Raw genomic sequence first — 27,705 nt, 5'->3', positions numbered from 1 at the left:
TGGAGTTGCATTTGCCAAACATTTCTCTAAAAGGTGAAAGCAGAGCTGAGCCTCTCCTTGATTTTCACTGCCCTAGAGCGATTGCTTTGGTTCACAGTAATTGTTCCACTTTAAACTGAATAGGTTACATTGTAAGCCTGGGTAATTGAGTTAAGGGCAGTTTGTTAAAATATAGAGACGGTGGAGCCATAAAGTCTAAGGTCTACGGTTTGTGTCTACAGAGTCACCTGACCACGTCTTTTGAGTCTCTAAAAGTGGAAGGAATGCAACGGAGGATACCTAAGTGAAAACAAAATCTTTTAAGGGCAAAAGCCAAATAATTATTTATCCTGGGCTGTTTGATAGAATTGGTCCAATGAACATATTTGTCATAATTTTATGATTACCTCAGTTATGAACCATCCTTCATCAGCCACTAAAGTCAAAGGAGAGACAAATTTCCCTTTCTTGTAATAGAATCTGCTTGGTATGGCTTCTTTCTCGTAGACAGTCATGTGTTCCACTGTTCTCAATTTGTTGTACACCTGCGAAGAGAACAAGAGTGATCGGTTTTGCCTTCTCTTTCTTAACTATATGTGAATATTTGTTGGACCCGGAGGAGAGAGAGAACTTTACAGACCAAAGAGAGAAAGTTAGCGAAACACCTGATAGGTTTGACTCCATTAACATGAGAACCTTCCATATGTCTCAGAGAACAAGGTGGCTTCATCTCTGGGGACTGAAGATCCACATACCCCATGACCTAACAAGTTAGCCCCTAGGAATCTAGCGAGAACCCTTCACACTGGTGCACCAGGAGGCATAGAGGGATCTATACTGCAGCCTGGAACAGCCCAGCAGCAGTGGAAGGAAAAAATAACCTGTGTGGTTCTGGGGTGGGATACTACACAGCAATGAAGATGGACCAATTACAGAGCTACGGATCTCCGGGACCTCAGTTTGAGAAAAACAATCAAAGCAAGTTGTGGGAGAATACAGACAGGGTGATTATTATTATGTGAAGTTCAAATAACTATAAAACTAAAGAACATATATGGTAAAACTATAAGGAGAATTATGGAGATGGTAACTTATAATTTAAGAGAGTAGCTTCCAACCTCTTAGATAGCTACTGAACAGAGGTGTCCCTTTTTACTTTACAATATTTTATAATAATTCGTCTACTCAGTAGTTAATAGACAAGATTACAAAAGCTTATCTATGTCAAAAACACTATAGTAAAATTAAAAGGCAAATGAGGAATGGGTCCGCCTGATGTTAAATGCCACTAAGATCAAAGAAGAGGGTTTGTTCTTTGACTTGACCTAGAGCCCGTCTTACCTATACCCGAGTCTTAAAAGTACTAGTCATTGTCTGCCATTCATTACACTATCTTCATGATGAGGGTGTAAATCTCCGCACAGATTTCCAATATTTAGCGGCAGCTTAAATATTTATGGCTGACATTAAAATCAACTGGCTGATGTTGACTTGTTGGCCCTTCGCCAAATCAGGCACATATTCCTGGGTAGAACTGAATCTAAAATTGAGTTTTTCAACTCAAATCTGGAGAATAATTAGCCTTCAGGCTGTTTAATAGAGAGTTTCTGACGACCCCATGAGTTATGATTCCCATAGTTCTAAAGGAAAGTAGGATGCATTTGCAGAAAGATTTTGGATACGTGAAAAATCTGATGACACATACCAGGTCTCACAAACTGTTGTGTCCCTCACATGACAAACTGTCACCCAAACACAGCCCCCACTCTTGAATAATCCACCAACTGCTTCAGGCAACTGCCTGGCTTGAACCTCGCGCTGAAAGAAGCTCTTCCCAGCTCGTAAGCTGCTGATGCTCAAGCATTCTGGAGGCGGCACGTCCCTGAGCGCCAAGTCGGAGATACAGATGGTCTTCCTTGCCAAGAAAACAGAACTTCTTTGCAAGAAGCCATTTTCTGTGGGACCTGCCAATGTGTAGAGTATTCCTCCTGGCTCCGAACTGAAGAATTTCACCTCCGCTTCCTGACCATGGAACTTGAGAAAAAGGAGCGTCCCCAGGAAATGGGGCAAGACTGGGGAGGAGTGGCATTATTGGCAACTGTGTCTCTCAATCCCCAAACAGACAGATCTTAGACTTTTATATGGGAGTGGACAGGAGGAGGCTAAAAGGCCCAGTGGAGAGGACCCCCCCCCCCCCCCGCACGCAGTGTCCATCAATACCAACAAGCATCCATCAACCACATTGTTGCCATGAGGATAGATGGAGGCGCCAGGCCCACCCTAGGCCTATTCTTGGCACCCTGTGGTTGGCCCCTCCACTGGCAGCTGTCTGAGCCTCTCCCAAGGAAGAGACTCATGTCCTGGTCTGGAGCATGAAGTTCTCTCTGGGAGTGGGCAGGAGCCCCAGAGCTTACCCTGGAACATGATGAGGCAACATGGGGCAAAGCAGCTGGCCAAAGGCCCTGCTCCTTCCTCATTTTCTCATCATGATTTACCAAGTGTTACAGATAATTATGGTTTGGAGAGAAGAGTAAATAGAAGTCTAGCCATCTCAGGGTGCTGAGTTCCTGGAAGGCAGTGACTATAGGGAGCATTCTCTTGGGGACGCCCCCCGTCGATGGTGATCATTATAATAAGTGGCATGTAGGTCATCCTTGAGGTGGGCCCATGTGTGTGCTAGCTTCTGTGTGCTCTCTAGCAGCCCAGGAGGGTGGCTATGATGGCATGGGTCCATGCCCCCTGCATGGACCCAAGAGAAGCAAGGGGCCGGGTCAGGGAGCTATGAGTTCCGAGTCTGTGATCAGGGTGGGATCTGCACCCAAGCAGCGTGGCTCCTTAGATAAGGAGCTGACCCATGGCACATGTGGGCTCAGCCTTTGTTCATTCATCACTTTCTATCTCCAGTTCCCTGATGGGAACAGATCAGAAGGGCAGCTTTGTTCCGGAGAAAGAGCATTCTCTGTACGCATCCGATATCCCCCCTAGTTTTGCCTGAGAATTGCCGCATTTGGGCCAATAATAAAATAAAATAGCCCTACCAAAGGGCTAAGAGCTCTACATGCCAAGCACCACACATCCTTTATCTCCATTTAATTTCCACTAACATCCATGCAGTAGATACCATCATGCCAGTTTCAGAGAAGAGAAGACAGACACAGGAGGATGAGCAACTTGGCAGAGGTCAAGTGAGCGGCAAAGTAGGCCATCTGCCCCCCAGAGGCCCAGCTCCTGGCCAGCACTAAAACCACAGAGCCAAGGTCAGCTTCCTTCTTCACCCCCTTTCCCCCTTCCCCCCATCGTGGTGCTTCTTGCCTCAGAGTGTTTCCCAGGGGCTGGCCAGAGGCTCACAACAGGTCCTCGGTCCTTCACTTGCTGCAGGTCACTCAGGCTGATGTACTGGGTCAGCTCGATCACTTTGTCCATCCAGAAAATGTCAGTCATTCCATGATCTGAGAAGATGATGACATTGAGGTGGTCCTGCAGCTCCCGCTCCTGTGGGAGGACAGAGGTCGTCAGGACGGCGCCCGGACCAAGACGTGCTTACTCTGGAAAGTCTCATAAAGAAGTGTTGTCAACCGTAAGTTATAGGGGAAAGGATCCTTTCTCAATCCTAGACTGAATCATCTACTTTTCTGCCCTGATGAGACCAGTTCAAAATCACCGCAGAAGCACTTTGAGGAGGGCAATGTGAAAGCACGCTCCGCTTTCTGGTAGAGCCAGAAATCGCCCCTCCTGGGCTTTATTTAGCCTTTCCAGCCACTCTCTTGGTTTTCATTTGCTTCGGCTCTTTCTGCAAACTTGTGTGGTAATATGGGAACTGTCATATACCCATTTTACAGATTGGAAAACAAAGGCCAGGGAGGTTTTACCCTATCTGGGGTCATCCAGCACCAGGCACAGAACGCAGGTCTGGTTTGCATGCCCACTTGAGCCTGGTTAACAGACTTACTGAAGTTATTTGGTGAACACCTGGGCCATCTCGCCAGCTAGGCCAGGCAGTGATACAGATCTGGCCATTTCAACCCTGCTGGCCTGCCTGTAAAACAAGGGCATCCCTTGGTGTCTGAAGAGGCCTTGCGTGAAGAAACCAGGCCCATCGCAGCCCGCCGCTGGCCTGGCCAGCTAACGACAGCAAGAAGGAAGGTGTTGGGGGGTATGGCAGTCAGGGAAACGGGAAGGAAGTAACGAGAGGGAAGAGCAGCCTGGTGGGCTTTGCTTTTAGTTACCTGGATCCACTTGGTCATGTACTTCAGGACGGTGTCCACGGCCCTCAGAGCGTCCTTCCTCTGAGGCGAGGAGGGGCCGTAGTGGTGGCCTTCCACATCGATGCGCTCGTGGTATATGGCCGCCAGGTCGGCCCGGCCGCTCCTGGAAGGAGCAGGTGGAGAGACCAAGTCGAGGGAGGCCTCGCCGGCTCTCTCCCCCTCACTCAGCGGTCTTCTGTGGAGGCCCCGGCGCCCCCAGACCCCTGGCCCGCGGGCCAGGCAAAGCTGCCGCCTTAAAACGGACACAGGACAACTGCGTGGAGACGGCCCAGCCCTGAGGGCCCCACTCATGCATGTGGCTCTTATTAATAGACACTATTATTAAGAGACACTTACTCTATGAGGACATTTATTCCATGAAGGGCCAGCTCCAGTGTGGACGGAGTCAATCCTAACAGTGACCACACTTCCACGCGGCCCAGGGAGACCCTGGTTCTGGAAGATCTGTCTTTCTCAGCCACGGTGCTGATAGTGACAACGGCAGAGTACTAACCACCCGAGCCCTTGACACTGGGTGAAGAATGCTCAGGAACTAGTGATCTGGACTGGAGTGAGGCCTAAGGCGTCGGGGAGGGGAGGCCAGTGCCGAGGAATGCACCTTCCTCCTTCGCACAGTGCTTGCCCCCATCCCTCCCCCACCCCCAGCCCAAGCTCTCCCCACAACTGCTCCCAAAGCCCCAGAAGGGAACAATGATCATCATGATGACGATGCTAATGATGAGAGCAGTAAGGGTCAGAAGGTGAAGCAATGCAAAAGAAATTCAAGCTAATTCTTTTGTTTGGACTTTACAAGGGCTAATAATTAATACTCTTGCTGCCTTGCCTTATTTCTCTTGAACAGCTGTATTTTAAATGCACACATACACAAATGAGATGGCATGGTGTCTCCTGATGTGGCCGCCCCAACACTTGGAACATGAGCAATAAAAGACTATGTGTCCTCAGGGTGCCTGGGTGGCTCGGCTGTTGAGTGTCTGTTTTTGGCTCAGGTCGTGATCCTGGGGTCCTGGGTTCCCCTGCATGGAGCCTGGTTCTCTCTCTGCCTGTGTCTCTGCCTCTCTCTGTGTCTCTCATGAATAAATAAATAAAATCTTAAAAAAAAAAAAAAAAAAAGAATGTGTGTCCTCAGAGCCTGCTGTGCCTCGTGTCTTGCAATCCATGGAGGAGGAGAAAATCTCCTCTCCATTGTTCAGAGAGTGGGGTTTGCATTACCAGAGCTAAAACCAGCTCCTCCTCATCCTCCAGGTCTCAGGGGGAGATGTTGCCCCTTCCACGAAGTAATGCTCTTTCACGCTCAGCTGTAGTGGCCTGTTGAGGTTCCGTCCCCTCCTCTAAACCCTGAAGTTCTTTCAGAGGATGGCCATTCATCCTCCACTGTAGCTCAGCTGTAGCTTTTTGTATTTGGCATACAGCAGGAGCTCTATGACGGTCAGTTGAAAGTATACTAATGGTGCTCAATAAATGACATCGGGTCAAGCATGATATTGAAGGTTTTTCATTCATTATTTAATCCTCACAGCAACCCTATAAGATAGGAACACACTGAGCAGAGAGCTCAATATGGTTGTCCGCACCACACAGTTGTCGAGAGATGGAGCCAGGACTCAAGCCCACGATGGGCTGACTCCAAAACCCTGACCACAACCACTAAGAAAGACCTCAGTGGCCCACACCAACGGGGCAGCATTTTGCTTAACCTTCTTGTGGGAATGGTCCTTATTCTCTGTTAAGAATCTCACCCTTCTTGACGGATAATGCTCCATGCCTGGGGGTTGGGCAAGCCTGGAATGCGGAATACCGGAACCACCGTGCAAAGGGTCCCTATAGAAAAGCATTTGTACATTTTGCAGATGGGGAAACAGATCAGAAAGGATTCTAGGACTTACTCAAGGCCTCACAGAGACATACCTAGTCCTGACGTCATGAATCTCCAAGGTGAGAACATTTCTACGAGCCTTGGCTTTTGAAAGTTCAAATCTCCTCCATTGACTACACTGGGGAACAGTTTTCAGAAGATATTCCAAAGCCTGGAATCTTCCTTCGTTATGGTCATACTTGCCAAGAGGGCTTGCCCTTTAATGACGCTGTGATGTTCTTCTGTGCACCCTAAAGGGCATTTCTTTTATAGTTTCGAAAGCACATTGGTTTCAAGTTAAGCGAAATTGCTAGTCAAGTGTTTTCTCTTTTTTAGAACAAAACAGGCCCTTCGCTAACAAATACCATTAACCACCCTCCTCCACAGTGGAGACTGGGTTAGGTGTTTCTCACAAGTGATATTATCATTATTCATCCTCACTAATGTGTGAATGACTAATCCATCTATAGACAGCAGAGGACAAAAAGTCACTCCAGGGTCCCACAAGCCTGTGGGTGGTGGGTGAAAGTTCTCGCTAGGTAATGACATTTTCGTACACATCCCTAAAATTTTTTGAGGCCCATGTTCATTACACTGATAAACTAATGAACATAATGGAACCTTCCATAAAATCATTCCCTCAGATAAGTCTTAGCCTTTAGCTGCTTTATGCACTTGCATCTGTAGTTTCCCAGGTGTGCAAATTCACGCAGCATATCCTGTGTTCAAGGGTGCACGTTTCTGGGTAGGGCTTGCACGGAACGAAAACTTCACCAAAGGGTTGACTGTTGCATTAAGGCTCAAGGCAATGCTTGTAGGTCACTGCACTGTAGGCAGCCACTCGGCTGGTTTCTTTCAGGTTCTTCACCATGTTCACAGATCCCTGTGCGATCAAGAAGCCAGTATCACAGATTTACCCGACGACTTTCTTTCAAGGAGCTGTCAACCCCAGGTGAGAGGAACACTGGATTTGGGATGCTGGCGATTCAGGGATTTATGCACATACTTTTGGAAAAGACTTCTAGGTTGGAGTTTCATCGATTCATTAGGAATGCGAGTCTTCAAGGGCTGAGAGCTCTCGCCTGCTTGGAGTTTAGCAGACAGATTCTTGGTCGCCAGCTGTTTTCCACATGGATCTGGTCTCCATCACAGGTCAGCTCATTTGTAATGGGGCGGTTGGGTGAGGAGCGATGGGTGGAAATGCCTGCAGACCTGTTGTTGGCCATTTATAATTTATAGCTTTAGGGGTCCAGGAACTGAGCCAAAAGGACATGTGGCTGTGGGCCAGTACTTAAGAGCTGCAAGGAGCCCCCAGCCCTAGGGTTTCAGAGATACCCAGGTCCCCCATCATCTTAGGTCCCCCATCATCTTAGGACGCTGTCCAGGTCTCTTTTCAGTGTAAAAGTCCATAACCTCACATACATTTTCCTTGCTGAAATGAGTTGGAAAGAGAAGACTTAGGGAGAGAGAAATGGGGGGCAATTCAAAGGGATGGTTGAAGTTATCAACTGTTAAGAAAAGTGATCCAACACTTAGAAATCAGGCCCAACAAACAGCTGCCTGTCATTCCTGCGTCCTACAAGAGCAGTGTCTAATAAACTTGCTTACGGGTCACCAGACTTTATGACCGGCTCGAGCCCGGGCTGTGTAAACTTAGCTGTGAACCTGTAGGAAATGAGTCAGATGAAGGCTATTTTTGCCTGATGGAGAAAGCAGTCCCAAGGATCATGGTCTGGTTGTCCTCTAAGTCTTGAAGCATTTCTACATCGCACCATAATCGTATGCCATCGTCCTGCATCATTTTTTTCCTTCGCAGGTGTGTTTCTCATATTCTCCACTTAGCCAGCCTGGTCATCCCCCGATTCCCTCAGCAGTAAAGTAATTTGAACTTTGGCATAATTCTCATGTACCTATGTATTGAGTACATGACAGAAGCTTAATTTTGAAAATTATACTTTGATAGGGCACTGGAATTAGACAGATCTGGGTTCAAAGATGTGAATCTCGCTATACTGGAGACCTGGAGGTCTCAGAAGAACAGCAGAAATATCTGGAAGCCTCAGTTTGTCATGTGAAAAACCTCCACTGAGGACTACGCTGCGTATTAAGTGAGCTGATGTTTGTAACGTGCTTGACACACAGCAAAAGGGGGCAAAGGGAAGGAGATGCCTTCCATTTCGCTCTTCCTTCCAGATGCCCCTGGATGGCTTTTGCCTTTGTACTGAGCCCCTTCCCTCATAGTCCCCAGGGAAGATGGACAAAGGCCAGGGCATTTGAGCCAGCTGCTCCGTGGCCTGTGGAAAGAACCATCTCGTCATCCGTCCACTCCTTTATAGGCACCAGGAGTCACTGAGGTTCTGGGATCCTAAAGGAATTCCTTGGGAGCTGTTTTCTGTAGCCTGGACCTTAACAATGGACAGCAGCTGTGTCCTCTGCTCTCATGACCCAGTTGTTATTTGACCAACCCTTCTGAGAGGCTGCATCAGGCAGTCTGCTGGAGTAGCCTCCTGGCCCCTCCAGGCAGGCAGGGCTGCATGTGGCTGTCGCCGCTCACGTGGCTGCTGCCCCTGCACCCTATGACCCCAGATGAGCTACTCATGCCCCTTTTCCCGCCTGCCCCACAGGGGTGACTTGCAAAGGACCCATCTGCTACATCCTCTCCATCTGATTCAGTTTCAAGGCACCTTCAAGGTATGGGTGTAGACCAGGAGAGCTGTGAAGTTGACTCTGAAGTGTTCAGGCACCTCTCACTCAGAACTGGGCTCCGGCTCCACCACCTACTAGTTGTGTGCGACCTGAGGCAGGGTACTTAACTCTGGGAGAGTCGGTGGCCTCTTTGAAAGAGGGGGAGAATGACATCTGTGTAATTCGGTAGGTGTAAGAGAAAAGTAGGTCAGTGCAATAGCACCTTTGACACAATGCTAGCAGATGGGTGTTGAAGACATGAATTCTCTTCCCCTTCTTTCCTCTGTGCTAGAGGTTGTCTAAGTGCTAAGGTAGCATCAGCTGTGGATAAGAGTTGGGTCAATAAAGCTTTATGAGCCCTGGATAGCAAAGCCCGGATCAAACATGGAAGTTGGATTAGCTCTTCCCACAGAACGGTGCAGCTTCTTGGCTGAGCTGGGTCCTTTGCTGAAATACTCTCCCTCGGTCAATCTGAACTGGCTTCTGTAAAAGCATGTCTATCCTGTACCCCCTTCTCTCTGTCTCTCAGACTAATAGCAGAGTGGACAAAGACACTCTAAATGTAGCACTGATATGGAGAAATGTGTGTGTGTGTGTGTACACACATGCACCTGCATGCTCGTGTTTGCACATTTGTGTGAACTCTAAGCACTCTTCAAATTATAAACAGAAACTTGAGATAGATCTGAGCAGAAACCAAGAGGTAAGCTATGGAGTCTAACACTTGCTCCTTCTTTTGGAGGCGTCTGATAGAAAGATAAATAATTAATACATCTTTGCCTAAATACACGGACCAGGAGAATTCACAATTCCTTGGAGTCACATTCTTACATGAACAAGCTATTACATGCAAAGTGGCCTTGATTGTTCCAGACTGGGCAACTGTTGGCCCACAAATGTCCATCTTTTTTCTACTTTGTAAGAAGGTAATGAGACATATTCTAGAAATGCAGACTTTGGGGACCTCAGACAGCCAGGGCTGTCTGCCTGGCTCAGTTGGTTAAGTATCTGATTCTTGGTTTTGGCTTATGTCATGATCTCAGGGTTGTGAGATCAAGCCCCGTGTTGGGCTCTGCACTGTGTGTGTGGAGCCTGCTTAAGATTCTCTCCCTCCTTCTCCCTTGGCCTTTCCCCCTCTAAATTACTTAATTACTTATTTAATTAAAAATGCATAGGTTGGGCAGCCCCAGTGGCTCAGCGGTTTAGTGCCACCTTCAGTCCAGGGCGTGATCCTGGAGACCTGGGATCAGGTCTCCCTGCCTGAGCCTGCTCCTCCCTCTGCCTGTGTCTCTGCCTCTCTTTCTCTCTCATGAATAAATAAATAAAATATTTTTAAAAGTATATTTAAAAAATTAAAAATTAAAAAATGCATAGGTTCATTAAAGGAAGTGCCTTCTTTTTCTTTGCAAGAGAGCCTAAATCATCTTACCGCCTTCCACAGGCAATAAGTATCATCTGGCCTATTACATTTCTTCTCTTTTTTCTCTCTCTCCAATTTTAAGCCCTGACTAGTTTTAGAGATGGTGGATCTCCATCTTTCCAACCACTATTCACGGGGGCTGTTTCTGGTGGTCCTGTTAACTTTGACAGTATGAAGACCCCACAAGACAATTGTACTGACCTGACTCCATCCTGCCCAGGCTCTTGCTGCCCAACTCCAGAAGCATTGTTCACATGATAGATATGTGAATGCTACCCCCCTGGAGCTCAGGGCCATTTATGGAGACTGCAATGCGAATGGTGTCAATTGAGCAATGTGGTAGCACCCGATCACATCGGATAGAGGCCTAGCTCAGGGCCACTTTCCTGGGACGCCAATTCTTTGTAGCCTTTTCTGTCTAGGGGAGCCCAATGCCTTTGCTAAACACACACACATATACACACACACACAAAGATACACACATAAACACACGACCACCCCCACTACCATCTTCCCCTTTTCTAAGTGCTGAGCTCTAAGGTAGATATTATTCCCTCATGTCCTTTAGCTTTGTCATGTTGCTTGAAAATGGAAAAACAAAAACTTCTCGAGAAACAGAGAAATAGGAATAGGAGCTTCTCTGGGAAACAAAGCCTAGCACTTCTTGCTCCGGCGATCTGATGTGCCTTAGGACAAGGAAGTCATTTTGGACGGACCAGCCTGCAGGCCCAGGTTAACCTGAGCCTCTCGTGACAGTGACTCTCCACCTGTTGAATCACTGGGTTGTATACAGTAAGGGACCATTCAGATGTCAAGGCAAGATGAATGCAAAAAGGATTATACTCCCCAATAGAGTGTTGGGTTATCTGGAAGTATTTGTATGACAACTATATTCTAAATATTCATATTTCACATGGCAACAGGCTGTCGGGGTGGCTAGCATTTTGGATATGTTGCAAACAGCATTGTATAGACACAGAGCTATTCCTCAGTTCTAGCTCTGCTCATCTGCTGTGTGCATAGTGCTCCTCTGCTTTGCACGAACTAGTTTGCAACACGATATTGCAGTTCATCATGTGTGTGGTTTGCCAGCACTTGTGGGCAAGGAAAAGCAAGCAGAGTAGGTAGGAGGCAGGATCATATAACACACATGATTTACAAACCATATGTTGAAGAATATTTATTCAATAGTTAATAATATTTATTTAAAGTTCATTCCAGACCCTATCCCTTCCCTCTTCCCTCCAGAAAAAAATAAAAACTAAACTTTTAAGTTTTTAGTATTTCAAACCTATTTCCTCTCCAATCCGTCAGAGCTTGAACCTTCCTATTCCTCAAACCCTCATCTTGGTAGGTCTCATGGAAGAGGAATTATTCTAAGAACTGAAGAAGGGAGGGATATTGTTTTCTCCTTGTACAGTCCTGTGGGGGTGATTGCTGTTCCCTGTGATGTTTGGGGTGGTGATGGCAAGAATGGGATTCATAATTGGTGAACCCTATATCTGGGGCAATCTTAGCTACAAGCCAATTCATGTGGTTACTGCTGGCGAGTTGGACACAGTGCCTACAATACGCCAGCTCTTGGGAGTCTGCCCAAATTGAAAGCAGGCTCTTTCTCCTGGGAGGAATAATGGTCCCTCCCTGGTCTGCACACTGATTACTATGGGCCATCTGCCTTGATCCCATCCAGGAGACCCATGCGGCAGCCAAGGTAACTGCAAATCCAGCATCATCTTGGAAATGTGAGAGCCCCAACATCTTTAGCCTCTTGGTGCTGATTACTCAGGTAATCAGCTCAACCTCACCTGGTCTCCCATCTTGACTTCACATCTGGTGACTTCTGAGATTGACTTGAGGCTTTTGCCTGACCTTGCCTGTTGATCAGTTTCTCTGACAGACTCTCATGTACTATTTCAGACAACATTAATGATTTCTGCATTCTTAAAATGCTGTGTCATTGTTCTATGTGGGAGGAAGAAAAGGTTCTATGTTCTAACATGCTAATGTGTCTCATCCTTTACCAAGAAGAGGGTAAATAGGCAGTTTTTTCAAATTGACTTCACCACAGTTTCCCCTCACTTTTTGCCAAATAATAACATTTTCTGAAATACAAGCATTCACTAAATCTTACAGAGATGTTGACATTCATATTGCTTCTCTATTGTCCATCAACATAAAGAAGAAAGTCTCAAAACCATGGGGACGTTCTTGCTCTCAATTCAACATTTACAAAGAGTGCCCCTACCTGAAATGACTCAGTCACAATTATTCTCTGGTAGCAGTTAACAGTCATCATGCAAAAGATTCATCACATCTCTGAGATATTATTCCACCTGCACTATGCCTTCTTAATTCACTTTAGCATTTGCTATTGGTCCTGGAAACAATGGAGAACAATGGCATGGCTAAAACTTTGGGACACTTACTTGAGGGAGTCAAGAGCATCGCTGACTGCATTGGCAAAATTGATATCCGTTGGGACGTTTTTATATTCTAGGCAGTAAGTAGGTCTGACACCAAGAATCTCAACCTCACAGCCTAAGAAGAAAAAAGAAGGGAAATGCTTACTTTCTTCAATAATTAAGGTAAGTTTTTGTACTTATTTCAGGAAGCAAACGCCATTAGTCAAAATAAAATCTTTGTTCGTTTTCATGAACTAGAACTTATTGCTGCCAGGTGGCATATTTTCACCATAGTTTTGTTTAACTGAAGCAGAAGTTCACAATGTTGTTCTTGTGTGACACTGGCATCCCATGACAAGGACTAGCAAAAATTGGTTAATGTTTGTCTTTCCCAATTTGAAGCAAAATTAATTCATACACAGAAAGGTCTCAATCAAATTTTTTTCTCGTTGATTTTTCATAACTGCTAAGTCTTTTAGTGTGTCTTTGTCTACTCTAAATTCAAGTATTAGGTAGTATCTGATTTATCCTGGAACAACAAAATGAATTTTTCAGTAATCTAACTGAACTTAGAAATACTGCACTAAATTAGCAATCCTAAAAATCACTGAATTAAAGCAAGGATTCTGAGACATGACCTTGGCTCTCCCAAAATGAAGTAAAAGAATTTTTTAAAAGATTTTATTTATTTATTGTAGAGATAGAGAGCATGTGAGCAGGGGGGAAAGTAGAGGATGAGGGGCAAGCAAAATGTGCTGAGCACAGACCCTGACATGAGGCTCAATCCCATGAGCCTGAGGTCATGACCTGAGCTGAAATCAAGTCAGAAGCCTAATTGATTGAGCCACCCAGGTGCCCCAAAATGAAGTAAAAGAATTAAATGCATTCAGATGTTAGGAGCTGCTATGGCCTCAGCTTCTCTGCCTCAGACCTAGACAAGTAGAAATAGTTGCTCTGAGGAAGAGACACCCAAACCTACTATCAAAATATAGGGCAGCAGAGGGATGAGCAAGTGTTAATTTAAGTTAGCTAATATTGGGATCCCTGGGTGGCACAGCGGTTTAGCGCCTGCCTTTGGCCCAGGGCGCAATCCTGGAGACCTGGGATCGAATCCCATGTCGGGCTCCCAGTGCATGGAGCCTGCTTCTCCCTCTGCCTATGTCTCTGCCTCTCTCTCTCTCTCTCACTGTGTGCTTATCATAAAAAAAAAAAAAAGTTAGCTAATATTATTGGGCACCTACTATGAACTAATCCCTGTATTTAGACATAGTGGGAACAAAAATATATCAGTAAGAGTCTCTACCCTGGAGCATCCCAGAGTCTAGTCTAAGGGGAGGAGACATTTGGGAAGAAAGTGTAATATGTGAAGTCTAAAATGAGGTGAAAACCTACTGGTATTGGAAGTCAAATGAGGGACATTTTACTTCAGGGATTATTTCTTCCTGGAAACCTTCCTTGAATCCCTAGGTTGGGCTTAGCCTTATAGACTGCATTTGGCCAATGTGTCAGGGGATAGAGGTAGGAAGGAAGGGATGTCCCAAGCAAAGAGAGTAGGAGAAGCAAAAGTTCAGAGATGAGAAACAAGGTTAGTGTGGGGAACTAAACACAAAATAAAGTTCTGGACAAGGGACGTCAAGAGATAAGATAGTGAGGATTCTTCTAAGCCTAGGGAAAATGATTTCTCAAGGTAGAGGTACATAAAGTAGACAAGTTGGGAGTGACGGGGAAAGGACTGTCCCAGTCAGGAAACACATGAACTCCACTCCTGGGTATATCTGCTTGTCCATTACAGTTCATTTATAAGAAGGTGGGGCAGCCTCCAAGAATTCCTTACTCCAGCATACTATAGCAAATCTGAGTGTTCCATGGGAGAGTCCATTTCTCTGCCTGGTATCTTGGGAGAACCAGGGCTATCTAGGACAATTAATATAGGCATAGAAGGCAGGTAGCTCCCCTTCCAAGGCTTGCTTGCTGAGTAAGATGATTAGGCTAGATGACCCAAGAGTAAATCCTGTCCATGAGTTCTTGAAAAAGACTCATTCTGGTAAGAAATGCCAGTGGGATCTTGACTGGTCATAGCACTTTAGATATCTGTGTTTCATCTATTGGAGGTTATTTGTGAATGTTTATTATTCTTGCAAAGCTGTTTATTCAACAATGCATGAAGGCCATTCTCCGTATCTACTCTCTGCTCAGTGTCAGCATTCAGAAGCAAATAAGACACCACTTATCTTTCAAAACTTTAATGGCTTATACAGCATGGTGGGGTATCTGCTTCTGGCATATCTGATATGTAGGTATTATGTTTGCAAGTAATGGAATTTTGATCATGGTTTTGGCAGATCAAAGAAACTGCACACTTCTTCATACTTGCACCTTAATATCAAATGATAAGTATTTTTGTATAATAAACAAGAATTATGTTTGTTAATATTATCAATTATATATTCTTTTAATCTTTTTATTGGATTAAAATGAATCTGGATTTAACACTGGCATAGCAATGTAGTTCACCTGAGAAATTTACCCTTTCCTCAAGTTGAAGGAGGATACAAGTAACTTTTTTATTACATGTAGAATTCTATAGTAAAGATAGAACATGTGGCAAAGTAGATCCATTTTTTAATTTTTATTTTTTATTCTTAAAAATTACAATGAATTTTAACTCATTCCAGAACCATAGCAGCATGTACTGAAGGGTAGGGGTAGGACAAAAGAACTGAGAGAAATATTCCCCAAGTACACAAACCCTTTACTGAGCACAAGGCAACAGCTCATCAAAGGCTAGGGACAGAGTATCAGGGTGGAGAGGAAACTTCCAAGCTGCAGAAAGTTGAGGGCAATGCTGGAGAGAAAAAGAACTCAGTGATTCAAAAAGTAGGCAGCTTACATTTTCTATGTAAAGAACAGAGAATTCCCCATTGGACAAATTCCAAGGCCTTCACTGTTGATAAAGGAATCATCCTTATCTTCCTTCATGACATTTGAAATTAGTGGCAAAATAAATTTAACTAAAGCTTCAAAAAACCCCAGACCCAGCTTAACTACAGATTAGATTGACTTAGCCTCCACCATAAAGGACTGATATAGGAACTATTCTCAGAGAAAATATCATTTGCTACATTCTCTACTGTTCTTTGTCACATAATATTCAGCATATAATAAGAAATTATGAAATGGAAAAAAAAAAAAGAAATCATGAGATGTACTAAAAAGCAATAAAAGGGATCCCTGGGTGGCGCAGCGGTTTAGCGCCTGCCTTTGGCCCAGGGCGCGATCCTGGAGACCCGGGATCGAATCCCACGTCGGGCTCCCGGTGCATGGAGCCTGTTTCTCCCTCTGCCTGTGTCTCTGCCTCTCTCTCTCTCTCTCTGTGTGTGTGTGACTATCATAAATAAAAAAAAAATTAAAAAAAAAAAAATGAACCACGCTCTTGGCCCAAAGCATCAAAAAAAAAAAAAAAAAAAAAAAAAAAAAAGCAATAAAATATGCCTCATAATTAAGAGAAGAATATTCAACAGAATCAGATCCCCAGATGACACAAATGTTGACCAGAAAGGGTAAACATAAAAGAAATTTCTTTAAGAGATTATTAACCATTTAAAGCAAAATTTAAAACAATATATTATGGGATTTACAATATATGTGTAAGTAAAATAGATGACAATAAGAATATAAAGAATAAGTGGACAAATGGCATCATAAAATTTACAAGCTCTAACTTTGTTGTGAAGTAATGTAATATTTCAGGGCAGAATATGAAAAAGTTAAGGATGCATGTTGGTATAGCTAGAGTAATCCATAGTCATAGGAAAAAACTCAATAAAATCTGAAATCAATAGAGAAAATATAGTAAAATTATAAAAGTATTCAATTAATGGAAAAGAAAACAGGAAATGAGCAACAGAAGAATAAATACAGCTAAGACAAATTAAAAAATAATACAAAGATGGTAAGCTTAAATCCAACCAATAATTACATCAAATGTAAATGAACTAAACACTTTATTTAAAAGGCAGAGATAGACTGAATAAAAAATTAAGACCCAAATATATACTATCTAAAAGAGAAAAAATTTAAAATGTAAATACATTGACTGGTTAAAAAGAGATGGAAGAAAGTTATACCATGCAACAATAAATATAAGCAGTCGGTATGGTTATACATCAAAATAGATTTTATAAAATATTGAATGGTAGTGAAGATAAGCAACTAGAACTTCTATAATTTTCTGATGAGAGAGTAAAATCATATAGCCACTTTATAAAATTGTTCGCCAGTTTCCTATAAAGTCGAATATACATTACCCAGGAACCAGCAATTTCACCCCCTAGGTATTTACACAAGAGGAATGAAAACATATATCCACAAAAAAACTTGTACAAAAAATGTTCATAGTAGCTTTTGTTATAATAACTTCAAACTAGAAATAACCCAAATATGCATAAATAGGAGAATGGAAAAACAATTTTTGATATATTTACGCTGTGAAGTACTACTCACAGTGGAAACCAGTAAACTACTGATACATGCCACACAGGGAGTGTGGCATCTTACAATGAACAAAAAAGGCAGATGCAGAAGAATGTATTATGGTGTGATTCCATTTATATGAAGCCTGAGAATAGACAAAATGAATCTATAACAATATAAATCAGAACATATTTGCTTCTGGGGATGGGAATGGTTGACTGAAAGGAGGAATGACTATGGAAAAAATTTTTATCTTGATTTGGGTGGTGGTTACAGAGGTGCATGCAATTTTGAAAATGTGCCAAACTATTCTCTTATGACCTATCCATTTTATTGTATGTAAATCATATCTCAAAAATTAAAATAATAAAACTTAATCGAATACCTTTAATATACATAACATTGTATTAAGATGTTGAATCATGATGGTATTATTCAAAGACTAATAATAATAATAACAATCTATTATCAACTGGCTACTATGTACCAGTGTTAATACACTTTATTTGGTATAAACTTTATGAATCCTGTATGCCAATAGTGCCTCCATTTTATACACAAGGAACTGAGTTATAAAATTAATGAGATTTCCCCATTGTCACAGGGCAAGTGCAAGAAAGAGTTGACATTTGAATCTGGTTTTATCTGACTCCGAAACTTTAGGTATTAGTTTAAAATGGTATCTGGCAATTTCAGACATATGAGGACAGAAATGCCTTCCATACCATAAAAATCTACTCAAGCTTGCTGAGAAATATGTCAAAATAAAAGAATCCAAGAATGAAGATGAGGTTTTAAAATAAATAGCAGTAAACATTGAAACGTAGCTATGTGAAAGTATTCTACTGAAAAATGAAGTGCATGTTTAAAATGTTTAATATAATAATCTGGATCTAAAATTCCAAATTATTTCAACAAAAATTGGAGGAGAGTGCCATGGAAGGAAAGTAAAGCAATTTCATTGTTGTTATGGGAAAAGGATGGTTGTTTCATTCTAGACACTGATTGCAATAGACAAAGATTAGAATATTAAGATTGGAAGTTGTATATGCATAACTTCCAAATCACTAAAAGAATAAAAAGAAGCATATAAATTAATCTAATATCAAAATAGATGAAAAGTGAAAAGGATTTAAAAAGGAAATATCCAGGAAAGCACTAACATTGAAAACATAATACAAGAGAAAACCAACTATATTACTTTCAAAATAAATGTGAATGGATTAAACTCTGAAAGAATGTAAGACAAACAAAATCCAACTGTAAACTACTTTAAAAATCTACACTTGAAATAAAGTGACACAGAAAGGTTTGATATAAATGAGTGGACAAAACCCACCCCCTAAACCAAAAAGACACCTGAAAGTTAATCTCAAAAACCTAAAATAGCTACAAATCCATATTAACAGTTAAGATGTGTATGTTAGGAGATCTTAAAAGTTCTCCTCTTAAAGAATAATTTGTAAAAAAATTTTAAAAAATAATAAAATAAAAATAAATTAATTAATTAAATTAAATTAAATTAAAAAGAATAATTTGTAACTATGTGTGATGACGGATGTTAACTAGACTTATTGTGATAATCATTTCACCATATATATGTAGAAAATTATTCTGTTGGATACCTGAAATGAACACAATTTTAATATAATTTTATCTCAATAAAAAATAAAAATAAAATAGAATGGATATGATTGTTTATATACCATTAATATACACAACACATGCACAGTAGTCTTAGGAAAATAAAGTGCAAAATTGCAATCTTGGTGGAAGATTTCAATGACAGCTTAAAAAATAAAGAATAAATGATATATAAGATATAGCCATATACAGAAGATTTTAATGTTAGTATCAATAAGCTGGATTCAATAGATATTGAAAATTTTATCTTATTATTATAGAATACTCAATATTATCAACCCTAACAGAAAAACTTGATCGTATTCTGGTCCACAAAGAAAATCTCAGAAACATCCAAAAAGCAGAAATTTTATAGACCACCATGCAATATTATCTGACCACAGGCAATAAAATTAGGAATTAATCATAACAGCTAACTAAAAATAAATACAACTCCTTATAAATGAAAAAGGAAACCCTTATGTAACTTGATGTAAAGAGGAAATGAAACTTTCACTGACGTGCTAGATACTAACTACCCTGAAAATTCTACTTTTCAGAACTTCACCGGATGCATTTTCATTTAGGTCGGAAGCAAATCAGAAATGCTGCCATCCCTACCGCAATTTATTACTGCTATAAAATTTCTTATCAAGGCAGCTAACAAGAAATGGAAATTTAAAAATGAGTGCTGGAAACCAGAGGCCATGCCTGAAGAGTTCCTCTGCAGGAGCATTTAAAAAACTTTTTGTCTGTAACTCGTGGCAAAATACTCACATTGTTTCATGACATAGCACAGAATTTACACGCTTATGGCAGAAGCAAAAGTTTCACCAAACTATGAACATTGCACGCTAATACTCTCTTACTCTATTCTATTATGGTTTTTTTTTTTTTAAATACTGATTAACAAGCCATAAATTGGTTTCACTGTCCACTATGGATCACTATTGGTTTCCATTTGGAAAACACCAATATGAGCCATATGCCTGGGGGTGAATCCCTGAGTCCCTCCCATCCTTTGAGAATAACGTAGTTAGGTGATATTCACACAATTTTTATTGTATGCATGCTTGCCTTGCAGACCACTTCTAGGAACAGATTCTAAGAAAGTTGTGTATATAAGCATCTTTATTACACTGCTATTTATAAAATAAAGTAGTAATTTAAGTATTTGACAATAGTGGCGTGGTTGAATTAGATGCAGGCATTAAAATCATCATGTCATCTGTATGCATTAGCATAATATTTCAGGTGAGAGGCTAGTAAGTAGTATGTAAAGGGTGATCTCATTTTTTTTTAATTTTTTTTATTGGAGTTCAATTTGCCAACATATAGCATAACACTCAGTGCTCATCCCACCAAGTGCCCCCCTCAGTGCCCGTCACCCAGTCACCCCAACCCCCCTGCCCACTTCCCCTTCCACTACCCCTTGTTCATTTCCCAGAGTTAGGTGTCTCTCATGTTTTGGGGTGATCTCATTTTTATAAATATTTAAAGCCTATTTGTTTCCGGAGAAGAATGGAAATAAATGTAACATGAATCGAGGAAATGAATAGAAGAAAACGAATTTAAGAAAAGGCAAATTTTTTGGCTGGCTTGGTAGACATTTTTGGGCTGAGTTGAAGTCATTCTGAACCCCCTCCTCCCTTTCCATCCCTTACTGTAGAAGGAGGAAAGCTCTCTTACTTCCCCAGAGTCTCTCATGGCTAAGAATGGTCATATGACCCAAGGAGCATGAGCTCTGCTGAGGAGCTAAGGGTGGGAAGCTTTGCTTCCTTATGAAAGATAAAGTGTTTTGCTGGCACTGCCTCTTTCTGACTTTTCCAGTTTGGAATGCAGCTTGTGAAGGTGTGATCCCTGGACCCCCAGCAGCCATCTTGAAACCATGAGGTAGTAACATGTATGAAGATAAAAAAGTAAATATGCCAAACCGTAGCCAAAGGATACAACAGACCAGGGTTTTTAAAATGTGGTTGTTAAGCAGATGAACCCCATAAAGCACTTCTTGTAACGTGATGCAAAGATTCCCAAGTGTGTATCCATTGTTCACTATTAGCTAGATTTTCTATTACTTGCAGCAGACAATCCGTAACTGATTTAGAAGGATTGTGGTTGATTTTTAATTCTTACTATTATTTATTGAATTGAACCAAGTTTACTCAAATATCTTATTTTTTAGGAAACCAAAAATGTATTTTTTGCTGATAACTTTCCATTTCTCACATACAGATTAAGACCCAGAAGTTTTATTGTATTACTATCCAGTTTTTAAAAATTACAAATAATGCTGACATAAACATTCTTGTATATGTCCTTTAATGCACTTAGGTATGCATTTCTGTTGGAATATATGTAGGGGTAGAATTACTAGATTTGGGGTATGCATATGTCCAACTTTATTACATAAATCCAAAGAGCTTTTAAAAGTTGTTTTTATTAGTTTGTTTCTATCAGCACTTTATGAGATTTCCAGTTTCTCCCTCCTTGTCATCACTTGGATTTGTCAGTTTTATTAATGAACCATTTTCCATTTTGGTGGGTGTGTAGAATTATCTCACTGCAGTTTTATTTTGCATTTTTCTAATTAATACTAATGTCAAGTATTTTTAGCTATGTTTACTGACCACTGGGATACCTGGTTATGTAAAGTGTTGGCTCAAATCTTCTAGAGTTTTCTATTGAGTTGGCTATTTTTTGTAGGAGTTGTTCATATATTCCAGATATGAACTTCTTTTTGTTATACCTGCATTTACTCTCTAATTTTTTTGCCCTTAATGGTGTCTTTTCAAGAAGTTCCCAATTTTCAAGAAGTTCTACTTTCTTAGTCATTTTTCTATATTGTAATGCTATTTTTTTCCTGTTTAAGAAAAATTTTTCTTACCCGAGATCATGAGGATATTATATTCACCTATGTTTTCTTCTAGAAATTTTGTGTTTTGCGTTCTGCATTTAGATCTACAGTCCACCTGGAATTACCCAGAACTAATTTTTATGGATAGTGTTAGATAGGAGTTTGGATATATACACACACACACACACACACACACACACACACACACTCATACACCTTCAATAGGCCTCATAATTTTTTGAAAAGATTATCCTTCATTACTGCTCTAAAGTATCACCCTTGTCATAAATCAGATACTATAAGTCTGTTCAAGAATAAACTAGGGGCTGGGCAGCCCGGGTGGCTCAGCAGTTTAGCGTCACCTTCAGCCCAGGGCATGATCCCAGGATCGAGTCCCACGTCAGGCTCCCTTCATGGAGCCTGCTTCTCCCTCTGCCTGTGTCTCTGCCAATCTCTCTCTGTCTCTCATTAATTAATTAATTTTTTTAAAAAAAGAATAAAAGAGGGGCACCAAGGTGGAGCAGTCACTTATGCATCCAACTCTTGGTTTCCCTCAGGTCATGATCTATCTCAGGGTCATGAGATTAAGGGCTGGATAGGGCTCCATGCTCATCATGGAGTCTGCTTCAGATTCTCTCTCCCTCTCCCCCTGTCCCTCCCACTCATGCTCTCTCTCAAATAAATAAATAAATAAATAAATAAATGAATAAATCTTTAAAAAAATATCTAAACTTTACTCTTAGTCTATGTGTCTGCTCTTGTATAAATACCATTTTGTGTTCATTGTTGTAGTTTCAAAATGTCTATATTCAATGGAGTAAATCTTACAGTTTTACTCATCTGACTCAAGATTGTTTTTGCTATTCTTGATTCTGCATTTCCATATCAATTTTAGAATTGACCTGTCAATTCACACACACACACACACACACACACACACACACACACACACACTGCTAGAATTTTGATTGGGATTACACTGAATCTAGAGATCAACTTTGGGAAAGTTGACAGAATATTAAGACTCCCAGCTCATTAACATAATATATTTCTCCACTTTTTAAGTTCTTTTTATATTTCTCTAAATAATTTTCTTTTTTTTTCCTCTAAATAATTTTCTAAGTAAAGTTCTCAAGCCATTTTTGTTAGTTTTATTCCTTTATTTTTTTGGTTTTTGATCCTATTGTAAATGATATTGGTTTTTAAATCTCATTTTCTGTTTTTTTTCTTCCTAGTATATACAAATACAATTGTTTTAAAATATTGACCTTAATCAAAAGACTTATTAACTCTAAAAGTGAGTTCTTTTGATTCTTGCAGAGTCGTTTAGAATAATGACAATTTTTTCCTTCTTTTTGTTTTATTTTTACTCCTGCCCTCCCCATTCATATCCCCCACCTGATAGGACCTCTAAATCTAATTTCAAATATAAATTATGGTAGGAGGCATCCTTATCTCATTCCTGAACCCATTTACTATCAACTATTATGTTTACTGTAGAGTTTTTGGTAGATTTTTTTTTCAGATTAAGGAGGTATTTTACTAGTTACTCAGAGTTCATTCTTATAAATTCCATTTTCAGTTACTAAGAGTTTTTTTATGAATGGTTGTTGATATTTATCAAATAGTGTTTGTATCTATGAAAATGATCAATTTTTTTTACTTTTATTCTGTTACTGTTGAGTTACATTGATAGATTTTAAAATATTAAACCTCTCTTTTATTCTTGTAATAAACCCAATTTGGTTGGCATCTATTATACTATTTATGTATTAATTTAATTTACAAATATTTTGTTCAGAGTTTTTACATCTATGTTCATGAAAAAGGTTGTCCTGTAATTTGACTTTCTCTTAATATCTTTGCCATATTTTAGTATCAAGCTTATGCTGACTTCATTATGTATGTGATTTATCATTACACATTCTCTGAAAGAGTTTGTGTAAGACTGATGTTACTTTTACATGCTAGAAAACTTCATTAGTGGAGGCCTCTAATAGTGGGGCATTCTGCTAGGAAAGATTTTTAAAGATTTAATTTAAAAATAGATATAGAAGTATTCCAATTTTGGGGATGCCTAGATGGCTCAGCGGTTGAGTGTCTGCCTTCGGCTCAAGGAGTGATCCCAGGATCTGGGGATCGAGTCCCACATTAGGCTCCCAGTGAGGAGCCTGCTTCTCCCTCTGCCTATATCTCTGCCTCTCTCATAAATAAATAAAAAATCTTTTTTAAAAAAGTATTCCAATTTTCTGTTTCTTTTTGTTCATTTGGTAACTTTTCTCCAGAAATCTATTTCATTTACATTGTCAAATACATTGGCATAACATTTTTAATAGTATTATTTTACTGGCTTTTTAATGTCTGTAGGTTCTAAGTTCATGCCCCCTTTTCCACTTTATTGTTGGTTATTTGTGTCTTCTCTTTTTTTTTTTTTCATGATAAGCTTTGTCAAGGTTTCATCCATTTTATTAGTTTTTTTCTTTTAAAAAAAGATTTTTATTTATTTATTTATTTTAAGAGAGTGCATGAGCTAGAGAGAGGAGCAGAGGCAGAGGGACAAGCGGACTCTGTGCTGAGCACTGAGCCCAATGTGGGGCTTGATCCCATGAACCTGAGATCATGACCTGAGCCGAAATCAAGATTTGGACACTTAACTTACTGAGCCACCCAGGTACCCCTAATATTTTTCTAAGAACAAGTATGGGTTTGTTAATGCTTTCTTTGGTATGTTTGGTTTCTACTTCATTTCTGCTCTTATTATTAGTATTGCCTTTTTTCCATTTGGTGGAATTTTATTTGCTTTGAGATGGAGACTTAGATTATTGATTTTCAGCCATTGTTTTTATCCAATATATGCATGTATGAGTATTGATTTCCTTTCAGGCATGAGTTTAGTTGCATCCCACTTATCCTGCTACATTATATGTAGTGTTTTCACTAACCTTCCATTCAAGCTATTTTCTAAATTTCCACAGTAACTTCTTCTCTGAACCATGAGTTATTTAGAAGTCTCTGGTTATTTTCCAAATATATGAGGATTTAAAGTTTTCTTTCTATTATTGACTGTACTTTAATTACACTGTGGTTAGAGAACACATTCTGTACGATTTCACACTTTTTCAATTTGTTGAGAAATGCTTTATGACTAACATATGGTCATTTTTTACAAATGTTCCATGTGCACTTAAGAATAATTTATCAGTTGTTGGGTGCAATGTTCTATTAATGTCAATTAGGTAAATATGTTAATTATGTAGTATAAATTTTCTGTACCCTTCGAATTTTTTTGTTCTTTTTTTTAATCAGTTACTGAAAAGAGGTCTGGAAATCAGAATTCTAATATCTATTGTGAATTTACCTATTACTCCTTTCATTCTCTCAATTTTTGCTTTATTTATTTTGAGATTGTACAATCAGGAGCATTACAATTTAGAATGGTTACATTTTCTTGGTGTATTGAACCTTATATCAACAAAAAGTGTCCTTTTTTGTTTTAAAATAGTCTGGATTTTTAGTATACATTGCCTGATATTAGTGTGGCTGCACCACCTCTCTCTTGGTTAGTTTTTTGGGTAATATTTCTTTTTAAAATGTTATTACTTAAAATTTTTCTGCATACTTACATTTAATGTATGTCTTTTATAAGTATCATATATTAGTTCTTGTTTTTGTCCTAATGATCCCCTGATGATATTTTTAATGTAAATGTCTATGAAAGTTTAACAGAGACAAAAAAATGAATGAATCATACTTGCACAGGTCAGTGAATTCCTATAAAGTGAATGCAGCTGTGTAACCAACACATAGATCAGGAGAGAGAACATTACTCTCACAGAGAGGCACCTTCCAGTCCCTGTTCTCCCAAATGTAAACACTATTCTAACAATGTGGATTAGTTTCACCTGCTTTTGAACTTTATGCAAATAGAATAACTCAGATTAACTAAAATAATAAAATATTAGAAAAAAGTAAACTTTTACCTCAGTAATGTATTTACTGATATCTGTTTCAATCAGCCATCTAACTAAATGTCATGTATTCATCAATTGATAGTTTTTCTCTCTTTTCTTGATTTCTTTTGGACTAAGTATGTATTATTATTGTTGTTCCATTTTTCAACCTTTATTAGCTTGCTATGTATATATTTTAAGTAATATCTTCTTGGCATAGGGCCCTAGATATGACCAAAAAAATTGAAATATTGATCTATTGAAGTCTAATATAAATTTGCATTTCTGTGCAAATACAAAGATGTTTGAATACTTTAGAAAGATACAAAGATACTGGAATACTTAAACTCTGAATTTTACATTTCTCCCACCTTCTGTGCTTCTGTTGTCATGTATCTAAATTCTCTATGGATTTTTAAATAATCCAAATATTATTATTATTATTATTATTATTATTATTAATTTACTTTTACCTACCTATTTACCCTGTCTGTTGTTCCTCATTCTTTCCTCCTTTTCTGTGCTTCCATCTGTGACCATTTTCTTTCTGCCTAAAGAATTCAGGGGATCCCTGGGTGGCGCAGCGGTTTGGTGCCTGCCTTTGGCCCAGGGCGCGATCCTGGAGACCCGGGATCGAATCCCACATCGGGCTCCCGGTGCATGGAGCCTGCTTCTCCCTCCGCCTGTGTCTCTGCCTCTCTCTCTCTCTCTGTGACTATCATTAAATAAATAAAAAATTAAAAAAAAAAAAAGAATTTAGTATTTCCTTTACTCTAAACCTGTTGGCAATAAATTCTCTGTTTTCTGTCTCTAGAAAAAGTCATTTTTGGTCTTCATTTTTGAAGGTTATTTTCAATGGATATAGAATTTAGGGTTAATCCTTTTTTTTTTTTTTTATCACTTTGAGGACCATTCCATTGCCTTTCTGGATTCCAATATTCCTGTTGGAAAGTAAGCTGTCAGTCTTATCATATACCCTTTGAAAAGTTTTCCCTGGCAATTTTTAAGATTTTTCTCATTACCTGTAATTTTCAGTAGTTCTTTTTTTAAAAGATTTTATTGATTTATTCATGAGAAACAGAGAGACAGAGAGGTAGAGACACAGGAAGAGGGAGAAGCAGGCTCCATGCAGGGAGCCCAACGTGGGACTCAATCCTGGGTCTCCAGGATCATGCCCTGGGCCAAAGGTGGTGCTAAATCAGGCTGCCCTGATTTTCGGTAGTTCTGACATTCATAATATACGTTCCTGTGTTTCATAGAAATTCTTGTATCTGATTTGATATCTCATGTCTGTTTTGGAAATTCCTCAAGCATCTCTCAAGTATTACTTGTGTCTCATTCTCTCTCTCTAATTCATCTGTAGCCTTTTCACCATACCCAATATGTCTCTTATATTCTTTTCACCTTTTCCGTTCTTTTGCCCCTTTGTACTAAAGCTGGATAGCTGTCTTCAGTTCTAGAATTCACTTTAAAAAAAAAAAATTCTAGCTAGTTCAAGTCTCCATTTTATCATTTAGTTATTTTATCATGACTCCTTAAAGTACATGTCTGATATGTGGATCATTAGTGGGTTTGAGTTTACCATCTGCTTTTTCTCCTCCTGATTTTTCAGTCAAGACTTATCATCTGGGATCCCTGGGTGGCGCAGCGGTTTGGCGCCTGCCTTTGGCCCAGGGCGCGATCCTGGAGACCCGGGATCGAATCCCACGTCAGGCTCCCGGTGCATGGAGCCTGCTTCTCCCTCTGCCTGTATCTCTGCCTCTCTCTCTCTCTCTCTGTGACTATCATAAATAAATAAAAATTTAAAAAAAAATAAAATAAAAAATAAAAGACTTATCATCTGTTTATTTCTCCTGATTTTTCAATCAGGCCTTGTTTTCTTGTATTCTGGTTAAATAATTGAATATCGTGTATTATATATGAAAAATTATAGATATCACTTGCCCCTCCATAGTTGTTAATCTTCTTCTAGAGAGCAAATGGTTTGCTTTCAATGGGCACCTAGGCTATGGGCAGACCCTCTCAATTCACAGTGGGTTAAGATGATTCAAAACTCACCTCTGTCTTTATGAAGGCTTCAGTCCTCAAAAAGTCTACTTCCTTTGCCCATGTCTAGCTCATTCTTATTATTAGAATGTTGCCCTTTATTGTTCAACTAAAGGTCTGGGATATTTACTAGGTCTCTTCTCTTTGGTGGAC

General features: G+C 40.0%; 1 protein-coding gene across 1 annotated transcript in view; it reads right to left on the bottom strand.

Annotated features, from left to right (window-relative positions):
- ENPP6 (ectonucleotide pyrophosphatase/phosphodiesterase 6) overlaps positions 1 to 27,705 on the bottom strand; it is a 115,732-nt gene that overhangs the window by 19,167 nt on the left and 68,860 nt on the right. Inside the window, exons 3-6 of the mRNA XM_026018260.2 lie at positions 12,631 to 12,742; positions 4,206 to 4,347; positions 3,292 to 3,471; positions 387 to 524 (exon numbers count right to left, since the gene is read on the bottom strand). Coding sequence (XP_025874045.1) covers positions 387 to 524; positions 3,292 to 3,471; positions 4,206 to 4,347; positions 12,631 to 12,742 — 572 coding nt within the window. The remainder of the gene's footprint in view (positions 1 to 386; positions 525 to 3,291; positions 3,472 to 4,205; positions 4,348 to 12,630; positions 12,743 to 27,705) is intronic.

The sequence above is a fragment of the Vulpes vulpes genome, chromosome 7, assembly GCF_048418805.1.
Source record: "Vulpes vulpes isolate BD-2025 chromosome 7, VulVul3, whole genome shotgun sequence".
Lineage (NCBI taxonomy): Eukaryota > Metazoa > Chordata > Mammalia > Carnivora > Canidae > Vulpes > Vulpes vulpes.
This window is presented reverse-complemented; position numbering and strand designations above follow the sequence as displayed.